This window comes from Gymnogyps californianus, chromosome 20 (assembly GCF_018139145.2).
Source record: "Gymnogyps californianus isolate 813 chromosome 20, ASM1813914v2, whole genome shotgun sequence".
NCBI lineage: Eukaryota > Metazoa > Chordata > Aves > Accipitriformes > Cathartidae > Gymnogyps > Gymnogyps californianus.
The window spans coordinates 7,406,533-7,423,346 of NC_059490.1; the positions used below are offsets into that span (position 1 = coordinate 7,406,533).

At 64.1% G+C, this 16,814-nt stretch overlaps 2 protein-coding genes across 2 annotated transcripts in view; one reads left to right on the forward strand and one right to left on the reverse strand.

Moving 5' to 3' along the window:
* The first annotated feature begins 3,815 nt into the window (after positions 1–3,815).
* PIPOX (pipecolic acid and sarcosine oxidase) lies at positions 3,816–6,292 on the forward strand. The gene is made up of 8 exons (XM_050909104.1): positions 3,816–3,941; positions 4,336–4,484; positions 4,940–5,141; positions 5,221–5,403; positions 5,466–5,618; positions 5,685–5,843; positions 5,993–6,068; positions 6,162–6,292. Exons 1-8 carry the CDS (start codon positions 3,816–3,818, stop codon positions 6,290–6,292), a joined length of 1,179 nt encoding a protein of 392 aa, XP_050765061.1.
* A 2,321-nt stretch (positions 6,293–8,613) lies between these two features.
* MYO18A (myosin XVIIIA) overlaps positions 8,614–16,814 on the reverse strand; it is an 11,989-nt gene continuing 3,788 nt past the window's right edge. The window contains exons 2-10 of the mRNA XM_050909204.1: positions 16,670–16,809; positions 16,484–16,567; positions 16,089–16,226; positions 15,220–15,405; positions 14,999–15,138; positions 13,792–13,836; positions 12,091–12,213; positions 9,922–11,097; positions 8,614–8,673 (exon numbers count right to left, since the gene is read on the reverse strand). Of these exons, the coding sequence (XP_050765161.1) occupies positions 9,930–11,097; positions 12,091–12,213; positions 13,792–13,836; positions 14,999–15,138; positions 15,220–15,405; positions 16,089–16,226; positions 16,484–16,567; positions 16,670–16,809 (2,024 nt within the window). The 3' untranslated portion in view covers positions 8,614–8,673; positions 9,922–9,929. The remainder of the gene's footprint in view (positions 8,674–9,921; positions 11,098–12,090; positions 12,214–13,791; positions 13,837–14,998; positions 15,139–15,219; positions 15,406–16,088; positions 16,227–16,483; positions 16,568–16,669; positions 16,810–16,814) is intronic.

The following is a 16,814-nucleotide window of genomic DNA, read 5'->3' on the forward strand; positions in this document are numbered from 1 at the left end:
GAGGATCTACCTAACCCCCCCTCCAAATACCGGAGAGCCCCCGGGCTGGGGATCCACCGAGGGCTGCGGGAAAGGTCCTCGGTGCCCACCCCATCATATCCTGCCTCCCCCCATTGCCAGCCCCCCAGGCTGCACCCTCCAGGACACTCACCCCAGCCACACGCAGCCCCCAGCCCCAGGGACCCCCCCCCCATCCCTAAATAGCCCCAATTGGAGCTGGGCTCATCATCCCCCAGGCAGAGAAACCTGGGCCCAGGGCAGCCCTCGCAGCCGGGCATGGCACAGAGGGGGGGCCCTTATTCCTTATGGCAAGGGGCCGACACCCGCTCCCCAGCCCCCTGGCTCGGGGTCCCGCTCCCCCGGGAGGGCCGGGCGGCGGGGGGCAGCCAGCCCTGCAGCAGGCAGATGGTGTTGGCACCAGCACCGAACGGCTCCGCGCTGGCTGCTGGACGGCTCTCGCGTGTGTTAAAAATAAAAAAAAAACCAGCTCTTTGTTTAATAACCCCCTCCCCGTCTCCGCCAAGGCCCAGATGGCTTCGCCTCTCCGTGCTGATGCCGTGCACGGCACGGATCCCTTGCAGCCCGGCCAGCCCTGGCTGCAAACACGGCCCACGCAACCATCACCGGCCGGGTTTTTATTTTTAATCCCAGGCCCTGCTTTGCCGACACGCACCGCTCCTGCCACGGAGAACGGCAAACCACACGCTGCACGGCTCGGCACGGGGAGGAAAGAGCAGTGGCCGGCCCCAGGGCACGGGCTGCGTGCCACCAGCCCCACGGCCACGGTGAGAGCGGGGCAGGCAGCGACGCCGCGGTCCTTCTCATCCCGGGGGGTCTGCGGTGTGGGTGGGGGGCAGCCGGTGCTCCCGCAAAGCATTTTCAGTGCTAAACCCGAAACTTTGATCCGCCGGTAGCTCCATCAATGTTTAATGCACCAAAGCCCTGGTAGGGCTTGGAAGATGAGCATTTTGAGGCCAAATTGAAGTTTCTAATATTATGATATTCAAATAATTTTAATCTGCCCGACACTTCCCCAGGCGCGTACCTGGACTGCTAATGAGGGGCTGCCTTCGGCGGCTGTTGGTTTTGACACAAAGCAAACAAGCCCTTTGCAGATGCCTTCAAAGCGTCGGGGATGGCGACGGATGGCCGGGGAGGTAAACGGAGGCAAGCGCAGCCGGAGCTGGCATGCTGCGGCCGGGCAGGGAGGACGCTGCGCTCCCCACAGCCACGTGGCCCCGGCTCCCTGGGGAGCCACGTTGCTCCCTAATTCTTTTTTAAGTGCTGGTTTGCACTTGCTGGAGGATGAGGCCGGCGCAGCCCGGCACGAAGCGCTTGCACGTCTGATGATGGGCTTTTGGGAAACTTCAGCCGCCATCCCAGAGTGCAGCGGGTGCAGTGGGTGCAATGGATGCGGTGGGTGCAATGGATGCAGCGGGTGCAGTGGATGCAGCGGGTGCAGTGGGTTCAATGGATGCAGCGGGTACGGCGGGCGCAGCAGGTACGGCGCTCAGCAGGCAGCAAGCCGCTGCTGAGCCCTGCCTGGCCTTGGCCAGAGCTCCTCATTCCCCATTTCTCCAGCCCCACACGGATCTGAGCCAGGGTGGCTCCTGCAGCCTGTGCCAGGATGTTCCCCAAAACCCCATCCCACCCCGCCATGCCAGTGCCAGCCCCGAGCTTTCCCAGCCAGCCAGCCAGCCCGCGCAGGGAATATTTCATCTTTACTGTGCTCTCGGCACAGCTCTCCTGACCCGCGCCAACTGCTTTAGGAAATGGATTTCTTCCTGCCACGAGCGTTGCCTCCGGTTAATTTAAACCCAGGTCAAGAGGACGACGGCAGGGATGCTGGAGACCAGGTGCCCTCTACCCTCCAGCGCAGGGCTAGGTGGGCACCCCGAAAAATTCACCCCAAGGCAAGATGAGCCCATGCAGCTGCTTTTTGGGGTCTGGGGGTGCAGACCTCCCCGATGCCTGAGGTCAGCCCTGGTTGGGGTCATCTGTGCAATGAAAGCAATGGCTTGAGGGGTCCCACCGAGCCCTGGGGACGGTCGCCGGCGCCGGAGGGGACGGCCGTGCCACGGTGGGTGTTCCACCCGCCGTGGCACGGCCGTCCCCTCCGGCGCCGGCGACCGTCCCCCCACCCCACCGACAGCCTCCCCGGCTTCGTAGCAGCACGAGCGCGGCTTTTCCAGCCCGATCTATTAACGTGCCGTTAACGGGAGAGGAGTTCATTTTTGCCATTTAATGTTTCACGGATAATTAATTATTCTTCATCTTCCCAGCAAAAAAAGGAAGAGCAGGTAGAGGGGCTGTTCAAAGCAAAAAAAAAAAGCAAGCTGAAACCCGGGGAAACTGGTGAATTACTTGTAACATCAAAGGTGAGGGAGGATGTGCTGATTTAATGGGGCACCGTGCGGTGCAGAGCCCTGGGCGTCGCGGTGATGCTGAGACCGGCACGCACTCGCTGCACTGGTGGTCCTAGGCAGCGGCGTGGATGAGGGGCCCGGGGCGAGGAGCCCGGCCTTTGCCTGCGCTCCCTGGTTGCCTCCTCTCACCTCCCCATCGCTGTCAGCCGCTGGTTTTGCCTTTGCACGATGCCGGGGTGTCCCGGTGACCCAGCTGGGCACCACGGATGGAAGGGGCTGGAAATCCCCCCCCCGGCCTGGCGTGGGCCTCCCACGCTCCCCGATGCTTCATCCATCACCGGAGGCGAGCGGCAAAATAAATAATGATATTTAACATCTCGTAATAACGACAATTAACCAGTAAATAATGCCTTTTACATCACAAAAGCCAGAGTAAATTAATTCCCCTAATTAGCTGTCAGGCAGCACGGGGCAGTGGCGGCAGTGGGCAAAACTGGCAGCCCCTGCCCGCGTTATCCCCCGCACCGAGGCATCGCTGAGTGTCCCCAAACCCCAAATCACACCCCAAAATTTTGCAGGCTTGCAAAATCCAGCACAGCTGGTGGGACACGGGGCTCCGCACCGCATCCCGGCTGCTCTGGTGAGCCCTAAATCACGCCTATCTCCCGTTACAAAAAATAACAACAACAACAAAAGATGGCAACAGAATAGTTTATGGCCATAATAAATCATGCCGGAGGAAAAAAAAAACCTGTTCGCCTTGAAGCAAGCGGGGGGTTTCCCATCGGCACGCAAACGGGAGCGTTACTGAGCCCCGCATCCCACTGCAGCCGGAGCTGGCAGCGACCGGCAGGGAGGGAAAGGGGGATTTATTGAAAACAATTTTCCATCACACTTATCCCACCCACTCGCTCTGATCTCGCCGGCAGTGCTGTGGGGCCGGGGGGGCCCCGCTGCAGTGGGGGGTGAAGGTGACGGGGGGGTGCAGTGCTCTGTGGTCCCCTGGGGTGCGGGGTTGGGGGGCTGGTCCTGGTGGTCCCTGTGCCATGCTGGGGCCAGGGCAAGCGGAGGGTGCCATGTGCCGGGTGCCGTGTGCCGTGTGCCAAGAAGGGATAAAAATATCCATTGGCAGCGGTGCGGAGGCGGCTGGGGAAGGAGGGGCCCGAACCCCCCCCGCCCCGTGCTGCCGGCTGTGCCGTCGCTGCCAGACGAGCTGCCTTTCGCGGTGGGACTGGGTGCTGGCATTGGGGGGGGAATGGGGATGCTCCAGCCCGGCCAGCCGTGTCAGGGTGGAAGGATGTGGCCCCCACATGCCCCCACCATCCCCGCGGGGGCTGGAGGGCAGCCAAGGCTCTGCCACCCGCTCGGCTTGGCCGGACTCTGTCCCGTCCCTCCCCTTGGCTCGGCTCCCGGCTGCCTGTGGGGACGGGGACGAGGACGAGGACGGACATGGCTGCCCCCAGCCAGCCCCACCAGGCCACCTACGACGCCATCGTCATCGGGGCCGGCATCCAGGGCTCTTTTGCCGCCTACCACCTGGCCCAGCACCTCAGGGACACCCTGCTGCTGGAGCAGGTAACGGTGTCCCCAGCCCTGCCATGTCCCCAGCCCTGCCATGTCCCCGTCCCACCATGTCCCCAGCCCCGTCACACTGGGGTGGGTGCCTGCAGACCTGGCTGCCCTCTGCCACGGCACAGAGCGGAGCTGCTGCTGGCACCCCTGGTCCCCGGTGCCAGCACCCCTGTGTTCCCAGCGCCAGGGCCCCCATGTCCCCAGTGCCACCCAGTGCCAGGACCCCCATCTCCCCAGTGCCAGGCTCCCCATTTCGTGCTGTTTCCCAGCGCCACAGTTGGCAGGGCAGGCTGTGTCCCCAGGTGCCCGTGGCGGCACAGCGGCGGTGCGCGCAGGGCCGGTGGGGTTGGGGGGTGGCGGTGGCTGCAGTCACCTCCACGTCCCCCCTGCCCCGCAGTTCATCCTGCCCCACTCACGGGGCAGCTCGCACGGGCAGAGCCGCATCACCCGCAGCGCCTACCCCCGGGTGCCCTACGCCCGCATGATGCCCGACAGCTTCCGACTCTGGCAGCGGCTGGAGGCCGAGGCCGGCACCAGCCTTTACAGGTGACAGGGATGGGGACGCAGCCCCCGCCGGGCACCGTCCTCTCCCCATGGGGCCGGGCTGGGGGCTGCAGCTGCTGCCCCGTCAGGGCGCAGCGCTGGGCAGGATAAGGCCATCCTGGCAGGCAGCCATCGGCTCCGGCTAATTTATGGGGCTCCATAAAGGAAGGGCCATTAAGGAAATGAGCATCTAAACGATTCCCCACTGCTGGGGTCAGGGCTGACGGCGCTTGCTGTATTTGGAGCGGCGAGTGCAATGCCAGCATCCCCATGCATCACCCCACACGCCCTGCCCGTATCACCCAGCATCCCACCATGGGGTGCCCCGGCACCAGGGCGCAGCACATCCCGAGCACCACGGGTGCCATCGCGCCTCTGTTTCCCCCAGGGGCAAAGCAAGGGGGGGGGCTGCATGGGGAGGGGGCGAGGGGAGAGCTGACGTGGCTGGTGGGGCGCAGGCAGACGGGGCTGGTGGTGCTGGGGCCGGTGGGCAACCCGGAGCTGGAGGCCTGCCAGCGTAGCCTGGGTGCTGGTGAGGTCCTCGACGCCACGGCGCTGGCCCAACGCTTCCCCGGCCTCCGAGTCCACGCCGGTGAGGTGGCCGTGTGGGATGGCACCGGCGGGGTGCTCTTCGCCGACCGGGCACTGCGGGCGGTGCAGGTGGGTGCTGCCAAGGGGACGGGATGGAGGTTCCCTGGCTCCGTCCCCGCAGCCACCTCCCGTCACCATCCCCACCCAGGACGTCTTTCGCCGGCACGGGGGCACCCTGCGGGATGGGGAGAAGGTGCTGCGCATCGAACCCGGGGCCATGCTCACCGTCACCACCACCGTCGGGGTGTATCGAGCCCCCCGGCTCATCATCACGGCCGGAGCCTGGACCGGCACCCTCGTGGCACCCCTGGGTCTCTGCCTGCCGCTGCAGGTAAGGGTCAGCGGCACCGCAGGGCGACGCGGCCACGGCCAGGGCTAACACGGTGACCCCAGCCCCTGCGCATCAATGTCTGCTACTGGAGGGAGAAGGAGCCGGGGAGCCCCAGCGCAGGCAGAGCCGGTCCCTGCTTCATGGCCCTGGGGCTGAGCCGAGCCCCCCACGGCGTCTATGGGCTGCCCGCCCTCGAGTACCCAGGGCTGGTCAAGGTGAGTGGGGCCACGGTGGCAGTGGGGGCACCCCACAGCTGGCCCCCCTGACCGGCTGCCCCCCAGGTGTGCTACCACCACGGCAGCCCTGCTGACCCTGAGGAGCGGGACCGGGTCCCCCCAGGAGTCCCCCATCCCGACGTCGCCCTCCTGACCAGCTTCATCAGCAGCTACCTGCCCAGGCTGGAGCCCCGGCCGGCTGTGGTGGAGACCTGCCTCTACACGGTGAGACCCCCTCCAGGAGTGGGACCCAGGCGTCTGGGGTCCTAACCTCTCCCCCACCCCAAGGTGGACCTTGCCATTCCTCCCCCCCGCAACCTGGTGGTCCAGAAGAGGACCCTGGACCCCACACCCTCACACCATGGCTCTCCCAGAACACCCCAGATGAAGACTTCATCCTGGACCGGCACCCCAAGTTCAGCAATATCATTATCGGGGCCGGCTTCTCGGGTAGGCGAGGGCACCCGGCCTCCCCCGGCACCCCAGAGCTGGCCAGGGCCGTGGGGGTGGCTGTGCCCCCCCCACACCCCCCTTTTCCCCCAGGCCACGGGTTCAAGCTGGCACCAGTGGTGGGGAAGCTGCTGTGTGAGCTGAGCCTGGGCGAGGAGCCATCCCACAGCACGGCCCCCTTTGCCATCACCCGCTTCCCCGGCGTGCTCCGGGCTGCACTGTAGGTGCGGGGCCCCGGCCGTGCCCGCACGGCATCGCACTGGCCTGCAGCTGTGTCCCTGCATCCCAGTGTCCTTACACCCCAGTGTGCCGGCATCCCCGCATCCCCGCATCCTCACATATCTCCATCTCCCTTTATGCTGGTGTCCCAATATGCTGCACCCCAGCACCCCTCCACCCCCCCCGCGCCAGCTACTCTGCATCCCCACATCCCCATACTCCATCATCCCAGCACCCAGTATCCTGGCCCCCCTCCATCCCAGCAGCCCTCCATCTGTGCACCCCAGCACCCCTGCATCCCTGCATCCCAGCACCCTGGCATCCCCATACCCCTGCATCCCTGCTACCTGCATCCCAGCACCCCTGTGTCCCCACATCCCACATCCCAGCATCCCTGCATCCCTGTACCCCTGCATCCTGCATCCTGAGAACCCAGCATCCCCACATCCCACATGCCAGCATCCCTGCACCCTGCATCCTGACAACCCAGCATCCCCACATCCCAGTATCCTGGTACCCCGCATCTCTCCATCCCCACATCCCAGCATCCCTGCACCCCTGCACCCTGACAACCCAGCATCCCCACATCCCAGTATCCTGGTACCCCGCATCTCTCCATCCCCACATCCCAGCATCCCTGCACCCCTGCACCCTGACAACCCAGCATCCCCACATCCCAGTATCCTGGTACCCTGCATCTCTCCATCCCCACATCCCAGCATCCCTGCACCCTGCATCCTGACAACCCAGCATCCCCACATCCCAGTATCCTGGTACCCTGCATCCCTGCACCCCCACATCCCAGCATCCTGGTACCCTGCATCCCCACATCCCAGCACCCCTGCATCTCTCCATCCCCACATCCCAGCATCCTGGTAGCCTGCATCCCCGCACCCCCACATCCCAGCATCCTGGTACCCTGCCTCCCCACATCCCGGCATTCCCCATGCCGCACGGTGCCAAGCCGTCTGCCGAGCACCCGCTCCCCGGAAACAAATTAAGGAGCTTTGTCAGCCTCATGAAGATGGAGCTGGAACAGTGCGGAGAGACACACTCACTTAGGAGTCAAGTTAAATGTTTTAATGTTAAATGTGCCATTTTATTATCATTAGATCGCTCCCACTTAATGAAAGCGCATTAGCGCAGCATGGCTTTATGGCAGCGAGCGCCAAGCTCGGCCCATTTGTTTCCAAGAGATGGTGGGGAAAGGGCTCAAACGACCTGGTTTGCCAGGGTCCCGGGGGTGCGGGGGTCCTGGGGGTCCCCGGGGTCCTCGGGGCTGGGAGAGGGGGGTGGTGGGGGTGGCAGGGACCAGCACCCGGCCCGGGGCCGGCGGGTGCCGGAGCTGAGGCTGAGCCGCGTGCCGCACAGGCGGCCGGCAATGCACATCATCATCTCCTCCGCGTTAAATAATTAACGCCGGCAGGCAGAGGGCTCCCATCCCCGCTGCTCATCTGCATATTTATGAAGATTGATAAATGATTCAGTGCCGGCACCCACGAGGGCCGTCTCCCCCCTCCCCTCCCCATCACCCGTGGGTGCAGCGGGCTCAGGGAAGGTGCCAGGCTCGGCCCTTCCATACAGCCCCGCATCCTTGCCGGGGCTGGATCCATCCCACTAGACCCCGCCACCATGCAAACACCCCCCCAAAACGGGGTGACCCCCCCCCGGCACGCGGAGCAGGCAGCAGCCGGTGTCACCAGCCAGAAATGACATTTATTTTCATACTGAAAGTAAAGGGGGTAGGGGGGGGAACGCACAGCTGGGCTAGTGCAAAACAACCAGGCAGGGGCGGGGGGCTGGGGGGGGTGTGACAACAACCCGGGGGGTGTGTGGGACCCCGTCCCCATGTCCCCTTCCCGGCTGCAGGGCGGCTGCTCCCCAGGGCCCGGCCAGCGAGAGACGTCTTTGGCTCAACTAAAAGGGGCTTAAGAGGACCAGGGGGTGCCCAGGATTGGGGGGGGGGGGGGGGAGTTTAAGTTATAAAATAAGGAGCCATCAGGCACTGAGGAATAAATCCAGGATGCCGGAGCTGCCGGCTCCGCCGCCGAGGACAGATGGGAGGTGGGAGGGTGGGGGCAACATGGGGGCTGCAGCCAGCGAGCCGGCCGGGCTGCTCCCCCCATGGCCAGGGCCGGGGGGCGGCTGCGTGTGTCCTCCCACCCCGTGCCGAAGAAATACCGGCTACGCGGGGCGGCCCCGTGGAGCTGAGTGTTTCTGGGGCGATGGGAAATGGTGGGGGGGGGGCTAGGCGGGGGTCTCGGCGGCCCGGCTCTCCGCCTCGCTGGCGCTGGGGGAGCTGCGGGAGGAGCGGCGTGTGCTTTGCCCGGCGTCCTGCTCCTCGTCCCATCTGTTGTAGGCGAAGTGGTGCCGGGAGCTCGGGGGGCTGTGTGGGAGAGAGCAGAGTTAGTGGGGGTCGGGGGGGGGGGGGCTCCATGCCCCCAGCATGCTGCAGTGCCGCAGCAGGGCTCGGCTGCCGGGCACACCTCCCCTCTGGCTGCACCGGGAGCCGCGGTGAGCCGGCACGCTGGCAGCCAGCTGGATGGAGCCTCGATTGCCACCTTTTTTATTATTTCCGAGATATTTGGGGTATGCTCCACCGTGACTGACTCCTCGCTGGGCTGAGCCGAGCCCCTGCTCTGCGGTGGGGGCAAGCCGAGCCTGCCCGGTGGCTGCCACCCGCCATGGGCACCCAGCACCACACGTTCAGAAAAAGGCACGTGGCCATGAATGCAAATGCCAGCGCCCGTGGACATCACCGCTTGAGGGTCCCGGTTGCACCCAAGCCCATGGCTGGGTGCTGGGGGTGTTTCTCCCCCCTCGCCACCCCGTGATGCCTTCCCTGGCCTCAGGACAGGCAGCGGGCAGCCCGACTGTGACCATGTTTCCAAAAGGCTCTTTTTCCCTTCCTCCAGCCCTTCTCCTATTCAAGCCATCGGAAAGGATCGAACCCGCTCCGAAATCGCTGCCGGCGAGCCCTGGCGCACCCTCTCCTCTGCCATTAAACAGGGTGCAGAGCCCCAAAGCCCTGCAGGGTGAGGCCGTTCGCACCCCGATTCCCCGTCACAGGCACCCTACACGGTGCAGGGCAGCAGGATGCGGCCACCCTGAGAAACACCTCCGAGGCCCAACCGCCCACCCCAGCTCCCCCCCGCGCTCACACACTGCAGTGGGTGCGTGTTAGTACCCGCTCCTCCCTGCCGCCTTCGGCACCCACTGCCAGCCCTGGGGTGGTGAATCCCCCGGGGTGAGCAGGGATGCCGTGCCGCCCGGTGAGCCCTTAAATTTCCTGAAGGAATAAATTCAGCTGCGTCCCGGCCAGTGGCCGGGGAGCCGGGAAGGGATTAGCACTTCCTGGTGTCCCGCAGCTGCTAATCCTGAACACGCTGCATCCTGGCAGCACGGGCAGCTGCCGGTCCCGCCACGGCCGTGCCGGGGATGTTCCCCACGGCCGAAGATGTGTCGGGGATGCCCCGCAGCACCCCAAAAGCAGAGCTGCTGCGGGTGCAGCAGGGTGCCCCATCCCAGGGTGCCCGGCGGAGGTGGGCTCCGTGCCCAGAGCCGGGCGAGGGTTAGGGCGAGCGGTTAGTGGCACACGGGGAGGTTCATGCTGCACGGCACACACTGCTCCCACCTCCTGCCTCAGTCGCTCTCGGGCCGGTACAAGTACTTCATCATCAGGCTGTCGACCTGCTTCTTACGCTGCTTCTCCTCCTTCTTGCCCCGTCCGGGATGTCCCAGCTCCTCGCCCCCCACTGCCTGCGGGCCCTTCTTGACGCTGGAGGTGCTGCGGTAGGAGCTGGTGGAGCCGGAGGAGGAATCGGAGGAGGAATCGGAGGAGGAACGTGAGTCGGACGATGACTGCTGCTTCTTCTTCTTCTTGGATTTCTTCTTGGCCTTCTTGGCGCGCTTCTTGGCACTCTTCTTCTTTCGCTCCTCCTCTTCCTCGGAGGAGACCGAGCTGCTGCGGCGCCGGCCAGCACGCCGGGAGAAGTCAAGGGCGGATGCGGAGCGACGGAGGCTGCCGGGGGGGCGGTCGGCGGCACCCAGGGGGGCCGCGCTCCGCACGCTCCGTACACTCCGGCCGTCGTCCCCCGAATCGGCCTCGGGGCTGGAGCAGCCCCTGGCCCGTGGCGGGCGGTAGCTCAACACCTCCTGGATGGCGGCTTCCAGGTCGGGGTCAAGGTAGGAGCGGTGCCCCACGGGGCGGGCGTCCCCGGGACCCCCCTCCTCGGAGGCGGTGCTGCGGGGCCGAGGGGGCACGGAGAAGCTGCGTCCCAGGGGGGGCTGCCCGCGGGACCCCTCGTCCACCTCCTCCAGGCGGCTGCGGGCCAGGGAGAGCCGCGACTCGGGGCGACCCTCGGGCCCCCCGCGCCGGCTTCGCAAGCTCCCGGGGCTGGAGAGGGCGAAGCTCAGCACCGAGCACCCCTCGTCCCCCTCGTCCCCGTCCTCCAGCCCGCGCCAGGAGGCGGAGGAGGCCCGGCTCACCGGGGCGGAGGCGACGGAGGCTTTCTCGCCGTCGGCGGCAGAGAGGGACCAACGCTTGCCCAGCCCTTGCCGAGCCCGGCCGCTGGCATCGGCAAAGGCGCGGGCGATGATGGCTGCCCGGTCCTCGGGCTCGCCGCTCCGAGCCGCCCGGCGGGCAGCGCGCTCAGGGGAAGGCGGTCGCTCGCTGAGCGCGCTGAAGAGCGTCTGCTCATCCCCTTGGCCACCTATGGAGTCCTTGAGGCCCGGCCGCTTCCTATAGCTGAGGCAGCTCAACACTGACACCGGCCGCTCCTCGCCCTCGGGACCGTCCGGCGGGGCTGACCTGCGCCGGCGGCACCGCGGCCCCGCGCATGCACCGGGGAGACAAGAGAGAGACGGAGATGAGCGGGCGAGGGGGAGGCAGCGTGGCGGCGAGGCAGCCTCAGTAATTTGCGTCAGCGGGAAACAGAATCGTGGAAAAATGTCATGTAAATGGGGGAATTGTTCTAGCCCGGCACTTTGATTCCCCTTTAAAGTGTTGCGTTCAATTTATTTCATTGTCGGCTACCTGGAGCCGCTGCATTTGATTCCCGACTTCAGAGAAGGTGGAATTATCTCCAATAACAAAATGTTTTACATCTGCACCACTGAATAAATTAAACCAATTAAGAAAAACCGGCTTAGATCTTTCCCCCCTGCTCGGCAGGGAGGGGGAGCCCCCCGAGACTCCCGGAGCCCTGCTAGGAAATTGGGTTTGGATAAAAGCAATCTGCGCTCAGCAGGCGAGCGCTTTTCCCTGGGGAACGGGAGCGGGGATGTGTGCCCCAGCCCCATGCCAGCCCTGTGCCACGGGGGCACCTCGGCATGTCCCCCGCCTCTGCCGGGGGCTGGGTGGGCAGCCAGCGTTTGCTGAGAGGTGCGGGGAGGGATGTGGTGGGGCTGCAAACGAGGGGAGGATGGAGTGGGGATCCAGCCCCGGAGCCGGGGGGACGATGCACAGGGCTAGAGCCCACCACCGTGAACCCAGGGGAGGCAGATGGGGGGGGGGGGCTGCGGATGCCCATGCGTCTCCAGGGTGGGTCCTGGTGCCGCAGCGGGTGGGATGCTGGGGAGAGGGACCAGGGAGGTCCCCTTGGGCCAGGGGACATGTGTCCCCAATGGAGACCGAGCTACTCGCCAACATTAACCCTTCCCTGGCCAGCCATGCAAGCACTGGGTGCGAGCACGGCACCCAGAGTGCCACATCCCATGGGTGCCCACCTCACACCCTGGCCGTCCCCCGGCGCAGCTCACCCTGTCCTCTGCCAGCCAGCCCTGCGCCCAGCCCTGCACCCACCTGCTGCCCTTCAGGCTGCCGTCATCCGAGAGCGCTTTGGAGGAGCCTTTGTTCTTGGAGAGCCAGGACTTCACCCCGTCCACGCGCTCCTCCAGCTCCGAGTCCACGTCTGAGTCGCCGTCGCTGCCGGAGGAGCAGGTCGGGGTGGGAGAAAGCAAGAGGTGAGCATGGGGCGGTGAGATTTCGGGTGCTGGGGAGGCAAAATTGTGCTGGCGGGCACCGAACCCCCCCAGCACCCGCTGCCTATGTACCTTGGCATGGGCAAAACCCCATCCCGTGGTCCTGCTCCATCTCCCGGGGCGCAACCTGCATGCATACAGCTCAGCCTGCATGCTAGGGGCCCCCCAAAGCACAGCTGTACCACGCACCCCTCGAACCCCCAAACCACCCCTCTACACGGCCATGGGGCTCCTGCACCCTCTGCCCAATGTCCCCCCCTGCCACTGCACGGCTCCGGGGCTGGAAAGATAAGAAGACAGCAGGGCCGGCGTCGGGGCAGTGAGGGGCAGCAGGCAGGGCACGGCTCCAGAAACACGGGAGATTTCCAGCTCCGGGGCTGGGAAAGAAATAAGTAGGTTCATTTTATAGGCCACCGTCGAGTGCAAAATTACAGCGAGGAAGAGCGATGTTGATGGCCCTGGGTAAACAGGAGTTTAGCAGGCAGAACAGAAACGACTCCGGCAAGGCGGGCGCAGGAGCGTGGCGGGCAGATTTACAGCCCTGCCGTGCCGGAGAGCCCCTGATTTACGTCCCGGCGTAAAAAAAGCCCTATCTGGCTTAAACCATCTAATTTATAACGGCCGTTCGTAACCATATTGATTGCCTTTAGAAAGAAGGTGCCGTATGCATTGCAAAATCCATTCCTCCACGTTAAAAGCATCCCTGCATAAATCTCCCTTAATACCTAACTGCTTACTGCTTTCATTAGGGTTATGGCAGTACCGGCGGGATCTATAAGGAAATCGAAGCGGCACGGCCCCCTCTCTCCCCACCCCGCCGCCGGCCAGCGCGAGGTGAGGGCTCCCACCGAGCCGCTGCCGGGGAAGGGATATATCATATGATCTTAAACGGTCGTTTTATCCACCCGGCTTTAGGCTTATTCCCTGCCTGGGGACGGCGGCAGACGGCACGGGGGACGGGCTGGGATAGACCCTGTATACGAATCCTCCTCGTTAAATTAAAAGCAACGAGCCACACTCCATCACGCACGTCTCCCTCCCCTGCAACACATCCAGGCAACGCTTGGCTTGGAAAAAAAAAAACCAAGAAAAAAACCACAGAATGACAACAAAAAACCCCGCAACGAGCCCCGTAAACAAACTCTGGGGGCAGCTAAGGTTTTATAACCGGCGGAATTAAACTCCACGTCAAATGCAATTTATGTCTGGGCGAGCGTGCCGTTAGTTAAGCAGGACCCGGGTCGCGGGGGAGCGACCGCGGCGGGGGACATTAATTGTGCGTGGCAGCGGGGCTCCATCACCGCTCCACGCCGATACGCTCATCATTAGCCACGGCAGAGCATCACCCCCCCGCCCTGGCCCGGGGGCTCATCCCCCTGTCCCCCCGCGTGGGATGCGGTTATGTGCCGTGCCGTGGGTGCTGTTAGGACATGCGGAGGTGGGCCAGCGGCATGCGGGGCCCCGGCCCGCGGGGGTGAGGTGGGGGTTAGGGGAGGGGAGGAAGGAAAGAGAAGCTCCTCACAGTTTACTCTTTCTTTTCTGATACTTTGCCACCATGTCCTGCAAACTGGGAGGGGTTGGGGGGGTCAGAGGGGGGAGAAACACAACAGAAAGGAAATCAAATGAAAGGAAAAAAAAAAAAAAAAGACCAAGTGGGTGGGGAACAAATAGGGGACAAATTAAATGGTGGGGAAGGGCCAGGGGAGGGAGTTGTGGCTGCCCTGCACCCCCGGCGTGGGGCTGCACCCAGCTGGATCCCAGCATCCTGGGCTGGATCCCAGCATCCTGGGTCGGGTGCTGGAGTGTGTCCAAAGAAGGGCAACGAGGCTGGTGAAGGGTCTGGAGCACAAGTCTTATGAGGAGCGGCTGAGGGGACTGGGGTTGTTTAGCATGGAGAAAAGGAGGCTGAGGGGAGACCTTATCGCTGTCTACAACTACCTGAAAGGAGGTTGTAGCGGGGTGGGGGTTGGTCTCTTTTCCCAAGTTACAAGTGATAGGACGAGAGGAAATGGCCTCAAGTTGCGCCAGGGGAGGTTTAGATTGGATATTAGGAAAAATTTCTTCACCAAAAGGGCTGTCAAGCATTGGAACAGGCTGCCCAGGGAAGTGGTGGAGTCACCATCCCTGGAGGTATTTAAAAGACGTGTAGATGTGGCGCTTAGGGACATGGTTTAGTGGTGGACTTGGCAGTGCTAGGTTAACGGCTGGACTTGATGATCTTGAAGGTCTTTTCCAACCTAAACGATTCTATGATTCCATCCTGAGCTGGGCTGGATCCCAGTGTCCCAGGTTGGACTGGATCCCAGTGTCCCGGGCTGGGCTGGATCCCAGCATCCCAGACCTCCCACCAGCCTGCGCTACCCTGGCTCCTGGGGCTCCCCGGGCTGTTTCCAGCCAGCCGGCATGGCCCTGGCTGCATTTCAGGCACCTCCGCAAGCGGGTGAAGTTGCACGGGGGCTGCGGGTGGAGGGAGGGATGGATGCACAGATGCACGGACTGATGCACGTGCGCACGGGTGCACAATGCATGGATGGACAGATGCACGTGTGCACGATGCACGGATGGACGGATGCATGTGCGCACGATGCATGGATGGATGGATGGACAGACGGCATCCTGCCAGGGCCAGGCAGAGCCGAGGGGTCCCCGTGGCATTTCAGAAGTGGCGAGGAGAAGCGGTGAGCCCCGGTGACGTGCCTCAGGCGGGAGCCAGGCCCAGGCGCTCTCACCTGTTGATGAGGTCCTCGTTGCTGTCGCTCTCCATCTCATCCTCGATGGCTGCCTGCAGGTCCCCGATGCGCTTGAAGGCCAGCTTCAGGTCTGACTGCAGGCTCTGGTTGGCGGCTTCCAGGCTCTCCAGGTCCATCTCCTGTGGGGAGGGAGCGGGGTGAGGCGGGTACCCCAGGGAATCCCCCCGTCCCCCTGCCCAGCCCCATCGTGGGTGCCTCACCAGCTCATGCTTCTTGCGACTGGCCTCTGCCTCCTTCTTGGCCAGCTCGCCCATCTCCTCCTTGACGTCGCGGAGCTGTCGCTGCAGCCGCTTGTTCTGCTCCTTCTCCCGGTTCTCGGCGGCCGCACGCTGATCCCGCTCCTCCGTCAGCTTCTCCATGTTCTCCTTCAGGCGTGTGGCCAGGCTCTGTGGAGCGGTGGGCACAGCGTCACCCCAGATCCCCCCACGGACCCCTCACCCTGCAGCAACACCCACCAATGGCTCACGTGAGGACAGATCCCATCCCCATGAATTTACACAAGGAGATGGAGGAGAACCCCCCCAGGGCCAGGGAAGGGGCAGAACAACCGCGAGGGCTTTGTCGAATTGGAAAAATAGATTTAACTGTGTGTGAAGTAATTACAGCGTGTAACGTAGGGAAAAAATAGCTCCCATTCTCCCCCAGCCGCTGAGCCAGCCGCTGCATATTTATGGCCTCGGCAGAGAGAGCGGGGAAGGGAAATAACAGCTAGGAAAATATTAAGAGGAGAGCTAAGCTGCTCCACTCCCCCAGCAGAGCTGCAAAGGCAGAATATAAAGCAGGCTGCGTTTAGCGGGGCCAGGAGAGTCTATAATTTCCCTAAGTCAATGCAGGGAAAGAGCAGCACTTTGGCGGGCTGGGTGGTGGATTACTGTTATCGGTGGCTGCAGGGAGCTTTCCCTGCGGGGATGGGGACGGGGACGGGCTGCTGGCAGGGGAGGGCTGCAGCATGGGGGGTCCTGGGGACGGGATAGTGGGGATGCGCTCGGTGGACTCCCTGGGCAGATTCGCATCATGGTCCCGTTGCAGCCCGGTCCCAACTGGAGCGGAGGGAGAGGCCAGTGCCTACCTCCAGGCGCTTGACTTGCGTCCGCTCGAACTCCAGCCTGGTCTCCAGCTCACGGATCTTGGCCTCTTGCCGGCTCACCAGCGACTTGTCCACCATGGATTGCTCCAGGAACTCCAGCTGGCTCTGCAGGCCTTGCAGCTGCAGGGGGGGGTGGGGGGGGTGGGCACAGCCTCAGCCTCGACCACAACCTCCCTGGCCCCCCGCCACACTGCCCTGGAGCAGAGCTGCCGGCCACGCTGCGCCCGTCCCAATGGAGAGCTCCCCATGGGACTGCTCTGCACCCCTCAGGGTGCAGGGTGCCCCCCCATAGTGTGGGCAGTGGGTCTCTGGGTGCCCCCGTCCCCCCCTGGCTTCACTCAGGGTGCATGGCCATGCCCGATGTTGGTGCTCCCCACCTTCTCCTGCAGCTCCTGCTTCTCCTTGCTGACCTCCTCCAGCTGAGCCTGGAGGTCGTTCATCTGTGCCAGGTCCCGGGACGCCTGTGGGACACACCGGGGCCATCAGCAGGGACCCCACCGCGCCGGCTCCGAGAGGGGCGTTATGGGGGGATGGGGGTGCCGCGGCTGCTGTTCCCCCCTCACCTGGGCCACAGCCGCCTTGTGCTTCTTCATCAGCTCATTCATGTCCTCCTGGTCCTCCTCCAGCCGACTCTGCACCTCGTTCTTCTCCCGCTGCAGCCGGCTCAGCTGCTCCTCCAGCTGGGGGGAGCCGCCTGCGTCTCCTGCT